Source organism: Aythya marila (genome assembly GCF_965140915.1).
Source record: "Aythya marila genome assembly, chromosome: Z".
Taxonomy (NCBI): domain Eukaryota; kingdom Metazoa; phylum Chordata; class Aves; order Anseriformes; family Anatidae; genus Aythya; species Aythya marila.
The window spans coordinates 52,376,479-52,389,653 of record NC_139080.1 but is presented as its reverse complement, the minus strand read 5'-3'; the positions used below and the strand labels follow the sequence as shown (position 1 = coordinate 52,389,653).

The window sequence follows — 13,175 nt, the reverse complement described above, 5'->3', positions numbered from 1 at the left end:
AGAAGCTGTTACAAGACTTCCCACAGACTCCTGTTAACTTTGAATTTCTGTAGCTGTGAACTGTGTATCTGGGAAACACTGAAGTTCTAGGATTTAGTTGTATTTTGGAGTATTTATCAAAGTATTTTCTTGTTACGTTTCCAGGGGAGGCAGCTATTTGCTTCCATCTATTGGAGCTGAGCTGCCCAAGTCCTCATTAAAACTCACTCTCACTTCGTTAACTGAACAACACTGCCCATGTCAACATGTTTATGTTGACAGTATTAGCAGATCAGAAGTCCCAGCAAAACTCTTTGCACAAGAAAAAAAAACAAACATAAAACAACAAAAACAAAACAAAACAAAAAAAAAAAACAACACAAAGGCAAACACATAAACGTTTGGCTGTCTTGTAAAAACAAACTCTGTAAACCTAATGTTGGCCTGATGTGCTTATTTTTGTTTGTCTTCTTCTTTATAACTCCACCAGAGTCTTCTGCAATTCATGTGGTACATGAGATGCTCCTCCTTTTCCAATCACCACAACAAAAGCTCTGGCATATCCAGGAGATGTTAATCCTCATTCTTTTCACAGTGGATCAGAATGGGAATATTATTCCTCACCTAACTTTTTTTTCCAGTTTGGTCCTGCAATAATGATCCCAATAGTTTACAGTATCTTTTCTATGTCTCTCTTCACTAATTCATATCTTACTAATTTGTGTCCAAGTTCTGGGCTCAGTTACCCAAATGATATGTTGCACCTTAAAGAGTTCCTGTGCATGAACTGGGTTGAATTAAATGCCTTCCACATCATCTTGTCTGTTTAAGTCTCCGTGGGTAACATGTCAAGTCAGAGAAGCTCATCCCAGGTGTCTGTAGGTAGTAGTTCTAAGGACCTGATTACTTGTACACCACTGCGTTTAGGATAGATTGCTATTTGGACATATACTAGAGTCTAATTCATATGACCCTTAGGTTCATTCAGATTCCCTTTTCTGCAGAGGCATAAAAGATAGTCAGTGGGGGTTGGTATTTCATTCAGCATCTTGCAGGAGGTGTTTTACTGCACTCATTCCTGTCTTCATCCTCTCTGCCTCTGTAGCTCAGTGCCTGTGCTGCTGGAGGGCTATCTTTTTGTGTGAAAGATGAATCCAAAATGCTTACCAGCAGTGATCAATGAGCTCAGAGGGCTCTCGTCATCAAACAAGTATTAGCCATAGTTTCCTGGTCATGCTTCCACTGTCTGCCTCTACTGTAAATCTGGACTGTTCCTCTGCTGTTTCTAGTGAATGTGGTAGAGTTCCTGATTTCTGTGCCCTAAGCTGCTGCTTACATATTGCTGCCTTGAGCTATTAAGTGCTGGTGCATTTTACCCTAGGGTTTGCTGAGTTTAACTGCTGGGTGAAGTGTTCACATTATAGTCTATATATCAGTTTGCAAAGCACTTTGGAGCTGTTCGTGAGAATTAATCTGTTATTAATGAGTGAAAGTGTACATGGTGTGCAGCAGCCACGTGCTTAGTAAAGGACTCATCCTTTCATGCGTGAGGCTGAATGAACCAGCCACAAACAATTTTCCTTCAATATAATTGTGTAATGGCAATGTTTGATCATCATAGTTGAATGATCCTGTAAAAGTAGGATACAACTTAGTGCTTTACAGTTCTTGGACTTCTTTAGTTTTAATGCCTCAAAACCAGGAAGAAATTAGGATAATTTATTGAATGGTATTACTTTTTGAAAACCACAAAATGAGAAACACAGATGAAACAGTGAAAAATGAATTGTTGTTAGTGAAAATAAATGTGTTAATTTGACTAGATCTGCATGTCACCTGTGGCTGAGTAGGCTTTGGGGTGTACTGGATTTCATTTTGCATATGTGGTGTTTTTTTCTGAGTAGCTGATGGTTGTGCTGATTGCTGACAAAAGTGTTTTTGTCAAAGGTGAGTCGTAACTTTGAGCTGGTTGGACGGGTTAACTTGGACCAGTTGGAACAAATGAAGGGAAAAACAGAGAGCTCCAGCAGTGATGAGGAAGAAAAAGAAGAAGAGTTAAGCCCCAAAACTGAAGAGAGAGGTCAGTACAGTGCTTTTTTTTCTTTTTCTTTTAAGACACGGCAATGTGCCCCACCAGTCCCAACAAGGAAGGTCAGCTGTTGACTCTACAGCACATTCCAGTAAAGTCATGTAGGCATGCCAGGAGGAACAGAATGGAGCTTTTGTGAAGACACCATTCCTGGGGGAATCTCATGTTTCTAATCCTTATTGCAAGTTTTCAGTCTGTTAAGAAAATACGTACTATGAGAAAATGCAGATAGGATCTTTGACTTTATCTGCACATACAGATAACATCTATAAGGTCTTGGAAAACTATGCAAGCGGGGAGTACTTTAGTGGTCTGACAGATTTTCTGTGTTGGTAACCAGTTTTTAGCTTCTCAGTTGGCAGTGATCAAGCAAGGGACGAAGGAGTCATGGCCAAACTTTTTTTTTTTTATGGGCTGTTCCTAACTCTGTGCCCAGCATTCCTTCCTTGTTAGAGAGCTAGTCCTGTTGTAGTTGTTGCAGTTGGCAACTCTAGAGCTAGGGTAGGTCCATGTCCAATATATACCATTGTGTATTTATGTGCATAAGTGCATTTCTATGAATAATCCCACTTATTTCAGCAAGGGTAGGGCATGTACTCTCTAATGCATTTGTTTTGGTCAAAGTTATATCAATAGGGAAAAAGTAATACCCTTATAAATCAAACTGTATGTTGTCCTTGCCCTCTCCCAGTCTGAAAACCAACCTATTGCAAGTTTCTGGTCTAAATTGTGTGTTGTTTAGTTTGCTCTGGTGTTTGGTTCATTGGTCAAATACAGTATGTTCATGACTCTTTAATAAGCCCTGTGATGCCTTGATGTTGGGGTCTTGGGGGTCATTCACCCTCCAGGTGCCAATGACTGCAGTTAGCTAAGTTTGTATGTACTTAAGTAAAGATATGCTATGATGTTTATCTTCTTCCTCCTGAATTTTCAACTTTCAGTGGAAGACTGATTTCCAACTCATACAGGAGTTGTTCACAAAAGAAGTGTCTCCCCGAATCATTATAGACCTTGAAAAATTAAAATTTCTGGATTCACAAATTGTTTTCAGCACAAGAGAGGTGTAGCTCATTTCTCTCACGTCTTAATAGCCAGGCCTCAGTGTCTTGGCTTTTGTTTAGTGTTCCTGCAGCATAAATTCAGTCTGTGCTTATCAGTAGCACTTCACTTCAAGTGTAGTTAATGATAGTTTTTATTTAAATGAGAAAGGAAGCTAGTTGGATAGGAAGCCATTTACATTTTAATGAAAAGTATCCTTCACAAGATCTTAGGTAGTAGCAGTAGAAAAATCAGAGGACCCGCTAAAGGGATATTAGCTCCATATGCATTTCAAAGTTCAGGGTTATTAAGTTGTGTTGAAAGCCTGCTCAGGTGTCAGTTCAGGCAGAGCTTCAACCCTCAGAGGCTCATGGCTGGAACACGTTGCCTACAGAACCACCCCTCCCCCCCAGTTGCAGATACAGCACAGTGATTAATGTTTTGTATAGACCCACAGCTAGTAAAGGATGAAGAGTCATGCTGACCTTGTGAGGATTACCTTAGCATTACATAGAAGCAATGGTACTGAAGTGACCATGGAAACTGTGACACCCAGTCGAAGGGGAAGAAGATGCAGTCTGCCAGGCCTTACAAATCCCTGTAAATGTGCTGTAGGGAGGGGGACAGCCCAAGGTGAAGTTCATTGGTTAAATTAGCTTTAGGATGCTTCATTTTGTTACATTTATTGTGCAAATGTAAAAATGTCGCCTTCTATGCTGGAGATTTAAACTTACAGGGAAAATAGATAAGTGTTATCTCTGTGCTTTATGTGATCTATAGTTAAGCAAGGGATAGTGTGTGAACACTTCTAAGTTTTATTCTGTACTTGCCACCTGTGTATTTCTCATCAGAGGCTGGCTAAAGAGGGACTTGTGCATGATTGTTTAGATGACCAATTTTAAAAAAGCACATGTATTTTCTGGCTTGTTTTGCAGGCATTCTTTCCTGACTGGACCATATGGGTGATTTTTCGCCATTACTAATTTTTCTCCTTTTAATCTATTACAACTTGTAATATTTTATACTATAATAGGTTGAACAGGGTTGAATAGGAAAACATTTATGCCTACTGCAGAAGTCATATTTACTGTATTTTTCTTGCCAAGTTGTAGTTTACTACTTTAAGGTGCAAGATCCAAAGTACACTTTAGAAAAATGTCCCAGTGAGACAGGAGCTAAAAGTGTGATTGGATGCAGAGTTGCATGTTGACATCGTCTCCCAATGGATTTTTAGAAGATACTTCTAACGTAGAAATGGTTTGCTGTGTTAGCAGAAAACCAGACCCATGCTTTTAAATATTGACTGTCACAGTGGCTAATGGTGTCACAGCTTTCAAACCACATGAAACTATATTCCTCTTGGGGGGTGCTTTTGATGATTCTAGCCTTTGTGGTGTTAGCAGGAAGTGGGATTTGCTGAGAGTGTCTCTTTGTGCTCTGAGTATCTGGAAGCAAATGCTGCCTGAACCCTCTGTGACTTTGGCAGAACCAAGGTTTCTTTCTGTGAGTCAAACAAGCGGCCTAGATTCACCGCTTTGACTTGAGACTGGAATGCACAGTACTGAAGGTTCAGAGAGGAGCATGTTGCTTCTCCAGATGGACTACTGGGGCAGTGTACCAAAGAAGAACTAGTGCCCAAGCGAGCAGACAGAGATGGGTATGTCCCCTCAGCAGAGCTGAACAGCTGTCTTTGATGGGAAAGGAAAACAATGTTTTGCTTCTGGTGAAGGACAGCAGAAAACATAATGACCTGGGATGAAGAAGATGGCAGGGGCTGGAGAGGAAAAAGAGGGTGTTTGTCGTACAACACAAAAGGAAACACTGCCCCTGCTAGAGACTGCGTCCCAGATGACCTCTGTCTCACCAGAATCTACTTCCATGGTAGAAGCATGGGGGGGTGGGACGGGGAAGGATCCAGAAGTTCTTGTACATAATATTATGCAAAAACAAAAACAAACAAACAAAACACAAACAAGCAAACTAAACCAAACCAAGCAACCAAAAACAACAACAAAACAAAAACAAACCAACCAACCTAACAAAACACCACCAAAAATGAAAACATGTCAGGTGTCTGTGTGGTTTGTTACCTCTCATCCCTCTCATTCTCAGGCCCCAGAGAAGAGCAGCTTCTGATACTCCTCCAGGGAAGCAGTCCAAATTCACAGCCCTAGAAGCGAAAATGATCAGGAAGTAGGGTGAACAATAGAGTGTATTCTGAAGAGCTGGTGGATTTACTAGAGTAGCACTTGCAAATCTTAATGGGAATTGCAAATACAAATCCTCCCTATTTGTTTCAGCAAAATATCCTCTGTAGTACATATCTCTTATTTGTAGAGGCCCAGAATGAAGTTCCTATTGTGTACTATATGGCAGGCGTATTTCTTGTACAGTAGAGCAACTTCTGCTTCCAGAACATCTGCCCTCTACAAATATTTGTCCCTGTACCATGTCTGTGTGTTGCAGTGTACTTACAAATTTGTACCACACACATGGTATTAAGATCCAGATGGATTTCCCCATCCCTGGAAGAGCTCAGAGACAAATTGGATGGGGTTTTAGGCAACCTGGTCTGGTGGGAGGTGTCCCAGCCTATGGCAGGGGGGTTGGAACCATTCTGTGATTCTGTGTAAACTGAATTAATGGTATTGATTTAATTTCTGGTGTTCCTATTGACACAGCACCTTGCTTTGTGATGTTTATCTGCAAAATAAATCACCAACAGTAAAAAATAGGAAGTGAGGGTGTTTCTTTGAGGGGGAAGAAGCAACAAATGGTGTTAAGAATAATTTCATATAGAACTTTAGTAAAGTGGGATATGTGTCACAAAAATACCTTTACAGAACTTTACATATGGATACTAGTGCTTGCATGGACAGTTTTAGGATCATAGGCTGATCTTGAACAGAGTAAATCTGTGAGTGAAGAAATCAAGTGAGCAGAGATCAGAACTAGAAAGAAGCAAAATCCCTTTTATTATGTAGTTTGGGAGGAGTCAGAAAGACATTCTGTTGATTTCTTGCTTAAGATAATCCCTGCTAAGGAATTAATGCTCTGAGCAGATGGTGCTGTCTCATATCCAGCAAAAGAATCAAGTGAGATAGTCCATGCAATTATTTTTAATGGCTTGTGTGGTGATCTTCTTAATTTGTGAGAAAATGTTTCATCTTTTGTTAAAGCTGGCTGTGTTCACGTGGGTTTTGGCTTTCAGAAATACTGCTCCCTCAGCTGCCACTGAGTTCACTTGTATTACTAGGTGCTAGACACTTCTGCAAATGAGGCCCCAAGGCCTTCATATAAAAAGGCTAGGATGGGATGAAACACCTATGCAGTTATGATGCAAGACTTTTAGAGATACTCTAGCTTGTAAGACTTCATAATGAACCATCTATTTCTTCTGAGGATCACATGTTAGTCACAGAATCATAGAATGGTTTGGGTTGGTGCTCCAGACCCTTCATCACCTCTGTGGCCTCCTCTTGGCTCACCCTTAACAGGTCCATGTTAAGAGGTCTTGTGAAGGGCGCCCCAGAGCAGAATGCAGTGCTCCAGGTGGGGTGTCACGAGAGCAGAGCAGAGGGGGACAATCAGCTCCCCAGCCCTGCTGGCCACGCTGCTTTTTGGTGCAGCCAAGATACAGCTGGCTTTTCTCGGCTGTAAGCGCACAGTGCTGGCTTGTGTTGAGCTTCTTATCAGCCAACACCCCTAAGTCCTCCTCAGGGCTGCTCTCAGAGTTTGTGTACAACCAATTCAAAAAATTCAAATGTAGATGGCCTTTTTTTCATTTTTCTTTCAAGTTATTTTAACCATAAGCTCATCTCAGTGTTAGTTTTGAATTAAAACTCCACAGTCCCTTCATTTATTGAAATACAAGGACAGGGTGTAATAAGTAACTCTGTTACGTTTCTTTGCAGGGATGTTCTAAGATTTAGGATGGAATATGTTACTTGGCAGTGTCATTTTGCTTTGGGGGAATTGCATTTTCACAAACACAATAGTTGATGGGTATGTCCTTTTGCTTCTTAGAGATACTTTTTCTCTCTTGGAGCAGCAGAAGGGATCAGAGTAGGATCGCAGTGGTCCCTTTTTGCCCTGAGACATAAAAATTCACAGGCTGTGCTGACCTTTTCCAGATCCCATGATGTTTTCTGACACTGGTCCTCCGGAGAAACGCTTCCCTTGTGAGTTCTGTGGCCGATCGTTTACAGAAGGCTCTGAGTGGGAGCGACATGTGCTGAGACATGGCATGTAAGTTGGTCTATACTCCTTCACCAAAGAGCCAGAGGTAACAGTAGTAGTGTATTCCCCCACTGTATTCTCACCTGCCAGCAAGTCCCATGAGGAAGGCAAACATGTTTACATGAAGGAAGAATTCTATCGTAAGTGTTGCTGCAATTATTGGATATCTCTGTATGAGAATTTCCAGTTCAGCCTTTTTTAACAGCTCGGAGTGGCTGTAGACTATAGGGCTGTCCCTAAGTGAATACCACGTAGTTGCCCCAGGATTGACTTCATCAGAGTGTGCTGTTGACTTTGACTGCCAGTAGAGCAACTTAAAAATGGCAAAAAAATTACGAGGAATGTTCTAGGAAGCACCATTTTTTTTTTCTCCTATCTTTCTTATTATGTTTCTTTTGCATGCTTGCAGCTAAACATGTAGAACAGTGTGAAGGATTAGGTGCAGAGAAATTATGGTAAGACCTTAAAGGGAGGTTAAAATTGTAATGAACTCCTCTTAAAATGAGCATAGTGAAGTGCATAGCAAAGATCTTTGTCTTTCTACTGTAGTTTGTACACTGTGGGATGATACGCGTCACAGATAAGATAGCTGTCTCTGGAACGCTTAATTTTCCTTCTCTTGATGAAGATCAGTTCTGTAGTAGAGATGTCTTTGCTGACAAGAGTTTCTTCAAAGAACAGATCTTGTTCAAGGTTGCTGTCCTGCAGAAGACATTTAAATACAATATTGTAACTTAAATGTGGCAGGATGAAAAATACTTTAATCTTAATACCTTTAATCTTGTCCACCTAGATAAGAGTATTTGAAATGTTGAAAGCTAGAAAAAGTTTTATCAGATCTTTAACTCTTTCGGAAAAATACTCTTTTCCTGTGCCTTTTTTTGAGCTGTAATGTCATGGATCCCACTGGCAGCTTCATTCCACTACCTCTCCTCTTAAGCATGAGGTAGCAAAGGTGTGGCTGCTTGTGTCAACTTTTTTAGGAAGAGGTCTGTTTTTCCCCCTTCTGTGATATGCATGGATTGGCTTTGCTGTTCTCTGTGTTGACTGCAAATGTTTCTGTATTCTGCTGCTTGGCTTTCAGGGCACTGAATGAAAGTAAGCATGGGACCAGCGAGGACAGCCAGACGAAGGAGGACGTGGAGGAGACCGTTAGCACACTGCCAGAAGAAAAAGAAAGCATTGAGAAAATGGTGCTGGACTATTCCCACAACAGTGAAACAGTAGTCAGTGTGGTAGCTGCTGACAAACCTCTCCAAGAAAACCCGGAGGCCAAAAACGAATAAGCATTTGGTGTGATTTTAACCAACGTACTTGAACAGTAATGAGTGGCATGGGGAGGGCGGGTGGGGCGGGCAGACGGAAGAAATAAAGCTGCTTTTAGGACTGAATGATCTATTTTCAAAGCACTGGTACCTGTGTGAGTGTGTGTGTATTAAAGTTATTTAAGTGGTGGAATAAGTGGCTCCATTACATCACTGCATCTTTTCTTCTGGATCTTGACAATGGGAAGTTACATTCATCTTGGACTAATGAAGAAACTCCCCATATTCCTACATTACACAACGTGCTTTGCAGTGGAGACTTGGATTGGTTGTGAATGGAAGCATCGTGAGCGTGGAAGAAGTAAGGGGGATAACTTTTCAACGCACAAATTTTGGTGCGTTTTTCTAGTTTTAATACATAATGCTTTTCCAGACTGAATGCAACTGCTTTAGAAATGAAAAGAAAAAAAAAAAAAAAAAAAAAGAAAACAAAAACAAAACAGAAACTGCTTTGCTTAAAACAGTCACCTGTTTCCTAGTACCTCAAAATTAACCAAGGGAGATCTCTGCATTTGTCAGTACTACCTGTTGTCATTGTGGTTAAATGTAGAGAGACTGCTGGGCAAGGTGGTGAATGGAAGAAGAAAAAAGTTTTAAAGAAAGAAACAAATTGTGCTTAAAATCCCAGTGTGGGTTTTATTTCTTAAAATACTGTGATTTTTTTAATTATTTTAGTAAAAAAAAAACAAAAAAAAAGAGAGAGACTTTAATTCCTAGATAACTGTTTGTGAATTGTCATCCTTTATTCCAGGTAAGCTGTTTGTTAGTATTCAGTTATAATTTTAGGATTTGATAGATTTCATGTGACTGATTGTGCGGTTTTGTTTGCCACATTTATTTTCTATCAGCCTGAGGTGTTACAAATACAGCACAATTAAGTTTGTCATGTAAAATGAATTATTTCTTTTCAAGGGGGGACAGGGAAAGGAGACTAGATCTTGTGAATAGAACTTTTTGTTGCTGTTGTTGTTGTTGCTGTTAATTTTAAACATACGTAAATAACAAAGATGTTTTAACTTTTTTTTTTTTTAAGACTAAAGAACCAAACTTACAGCACAGCTATGCAGCTTGCGGGCCAAACACATAGGTCCTCATAACCGTTCTGTTGCTTGTCATATTAACATCTATCAGTCTCACACCAGTAACTTTTTGTTAAGACTGGCTGCCTTGTTTTCTTCTGTCCGTGGTGTGCGTGCTTTCTTTTTTGTTTTGGTGTGGTGGGAGGGGAGGGGTGTTTGTTAACACATCTTTTTGCAAGTGGAGATGTAATAGTTACATATGACATTGAGCCTGGAGAACTACTTTACTCGATTCAAGGTGGAGTTGCTGAGTTTTTCCCCTCCTCCTTAGCTTTTAGCATGAGGGGAGCAGCGTAGAATGAATAGGAACCTGCATACCTAAGTGGCTGATCCTGCACTTTTCCTGGAATGGAAAGCCTACCAAACTTAAGGGGATTTTGAACAGGGAATACAGGATCTGGTGCCCATGGTATGTTCTGATTGTGAACAAAAAAGAGTTTCTTTCCAAAAAGTAGAAAGTACTTGACTGAAACCTAGTTTTAGAAATGCATGTGTCTTTGTTTTTTTTTTTTTTTTTTAATTTTCGTTTGTTTTGGGGGGGATCTATGGGAGGGGGAGGGGGGAAAAGAGGAAGCTGCTGGGAAAATGGTGTCCCAGAGAGCTTCACATAAAATTGATGGCAAAAATATTGCATTTGTAGAATAAGTGCTACTTGAGAAGCATGGTGTTTTGCGTTTGAGGATTCATCAGTTGTGGGGTAGGGGGATTCCTTTGATTTTTTTTTTCCAACTTTTTTGCCTTTTTTTGAAGTAGGGAGGGAACGTCATGTGAAAAACACATTGGAGGGACAAATATAAATACACATTTTGTGTCTGTATTTGTTTTTAATTGGCCTCATTTCAAATGTATTTCAACAGTTCCATACCTGGATTGGGTGTTTGTAATGGTTACCAAAAAAGAAAAAAAAAGAAAAAAAAAAAGAAATAAATGATTGTGACATGCTTTTATCACTACTTTATTTTTCAAATAACATGTAAATATTGTAATCCATTGGATTTTGTTTTGCTAACCTGTTAATAAAACATACGGGACCATTATCCTTTTAACAATCTTAGAATGTCATATTGTTTTCCTTTTCTTTCTTTTCCCAAAAATGTATACCTGATATATTGTGGACACACATTTTAGATGCATTATTATGATTCTGTTGACTGTAATGACATAGAATTGAAAATAACATTTTTTTCATTGTTTAATTTATACAGAGGACTTTTTCAGAGTTTGACAGAAGGAATTAAATAGCAAAATGCTAACCCATTGGCTTCAGCACTCGGTATTTCCTGATTTTAAAATTACTGCTTACTGATGGGGGATAGGAAGGGGATACTGAACTGTTGCACTGACGGGTTTGTTTTTTTTTAAAAAAAACAAAACAATGAAAATTAATAAAAACTTTTTAAGAGTGTGTGCCTGTGTGTGTGTTGTTCTGTATTGGCTACTCTCGTGGTGGGACTATGGAAATATCTATGTGACTGGTTCTGCATTTAACATCTCTGGGAGGGATCAAAGCATCTCTTTCCTCTCTTCATCCTTTCTCCCCCTATTTCACAGACGCAGAACTTCGGATTTACAGGTGGGGTGGGGTGACTCTTACCTAGCTCACACAGGGTGAGGGGTCTGCCACATCCCCGAGGAATGCCTTGGATATCCACCAGCCTGATATCCATTAGAGGACAAGGGCATGTTGCCAAAGTCTGATGACTCTGCCTGAACCCAAACATGGAAATGAAGAAATTTTGCAGTCTGTCTTGAAGGATCAAAATAGATAGAGACAGGCCACTATTTGGATTATCAACTCAGTCTCTTCATGATTTGAGATACTGTTTGCTCCAGTATCTGATGACCTGAGACTGTGCTTAATCAGACTTGAATATACGCCCAGTTAGCTGGAGCAATGGGGGTTACGTTTTTGCTCTTTCCTCTGTTGAAAACTTTAAATGATGCTTGTGGTGTTGTCTTGGAATCTTTCTTTCCAAAGTATAGATTTTTAAAAGCACGTTGAAAAGATGTCAGAAGTGTCCCCCTCCCCCACTCAATCACCTCCTTATTTTCCATGTGTCTTAAAATAACTAATTCTTTAGCCTATCTATACAAAAAACAAAAAACAAAAAACAAACAAACAAAAAAAAAAAAACAAAAACATTTTAGGCTTTTAGACATTGTCTTTTATTGACAATGTTTTCTGGAAACCTTTGTCCATGAGGGAGGCCTACAAATAATTTGCACACTATGTTCTACCCCAGAACTAACCTGCACTTTGAAAAGAGAAAGGGTTGCTCAGTGATCAGCCACTAACAAGAATTACATCACTGACATAATGAAAGACCTTGCAATGACTTCTAGAGCATTACAGTTCTGTTATCCCATTCACCTCAGGGACAGGTGTAAGTGAAATTGAAATAAAGCGCTGTCTTCCCAGTTACAGGTTTCTGGCTTTACAGGACTGGCTCACCTGTCTTGAAATTCCTGTTCTGAATTAAAATACAACTTGGGGGAAGAAGAGGCAAAGGAAGTAGTTGCTATTATGAGTCTTTACTTGAAATTCCCCAATTCCTTTTTTTTTTTTTTTTTTTTTTTTTTTTCGTAACTGGAAGCCGTGGACTTCACAACAAGCATTCATGCTGTTAGACAACTGGTGCTCTGCACACAGTGTTCCCAGGCTCATTGTCCTTCCTTTTCTTAAGAAGTCTGGGTAAATGTTTACTACCTTATTGCTAGCTGACTCCTGGCATTTTCTTTTGGCCTTGAGGTTCTCACACTGGTGCAAAGGCTTTGCTGGAGTTGCTATGGGAAGGGTGGTCTCCCTCTTGCAAACGCACAGCCTCCCTAGAGTTGGGTTGAGCAGCCTAGGCCACAGGTTACCCGGTGACTTAGGGACCAAAACTGAGAATTGGCAATGTCACAATAAAGATTATAAGTTCAGTACTGCAGGGCTTTCAGCGGAAAGTCTACCATTTGCAAAATGAGTGGGACCTATGTGATACTTAGGATCATAGAATATCCCGAGTTGGAAGCGACCCATAAGGATCATCCAGTCCAACTCCTGGCACCACACAGGTCTACCCAAAAGTTTAGACCACATGACTAAGTGCACAGTCCAAACGCTTTTTAAATTCAGACAGGCTTGGTGCAGTGACTACTTCCCTGCGGAGCCTGTTCCAGTGTGCAACCACCCTCTCTGTGAAGAACCTCTTCCTGATGTCCAGCCTAAACTTCCCCTGCCTCAGCTTAAACACCATTCCCGCAGGTCCTATCACTGGTGTTTACAGAGAATAGGTCACCTGCCTCTCCACTCCCTCTCATGAGGAAGTTGTAGACCGTGATGAGGTCACCCCTCAGCCTCCTCTTCTCCAGGCTGAACAGGGCCAGTGACCTACCTGTACCTGTACCTACGTTATCTTGGAAACTGGTGCCTTATGGAAGACT

At 40.3% G+C, this 13,175-nt stretch overlaps 1 protein-coding gene across 4 annotated transcripts in view; it reads left to right on the top strand.

Moving 5' to 3' along the window:
- The window catches only part of ZNF462 (zinc finger protein 462), a 96,525-nt gene extending 85,377 nt beyond the window's left edge, over nt 1-11,148 (top strand). For all 4 annotated transcript variants that reach the window (XM_082784384.1, XM_082784382.1, XM_082784383.1 and 1 more), the window contains 3 exons: nt 1,927-2,059; nt 7,240-7,354; nt 8,430-11,148. In XM_082784384.1, the coding sequence (XP_082640510.1) occupies nt 1,927-2,059; nt 7,240-7,354; nt 8,430-8,631 (450 nt within the window). In that variant the 3' untranslated portion in view covers nt 8,632-11,148. The remainder of the gene's footprint in view (nt 1-1,926; nt 2,060-7,239; nt 7,355-8,429) is intronic.
- Nucleotides 11,149-13,175: the final 2,027 nt, after the last annotated feature.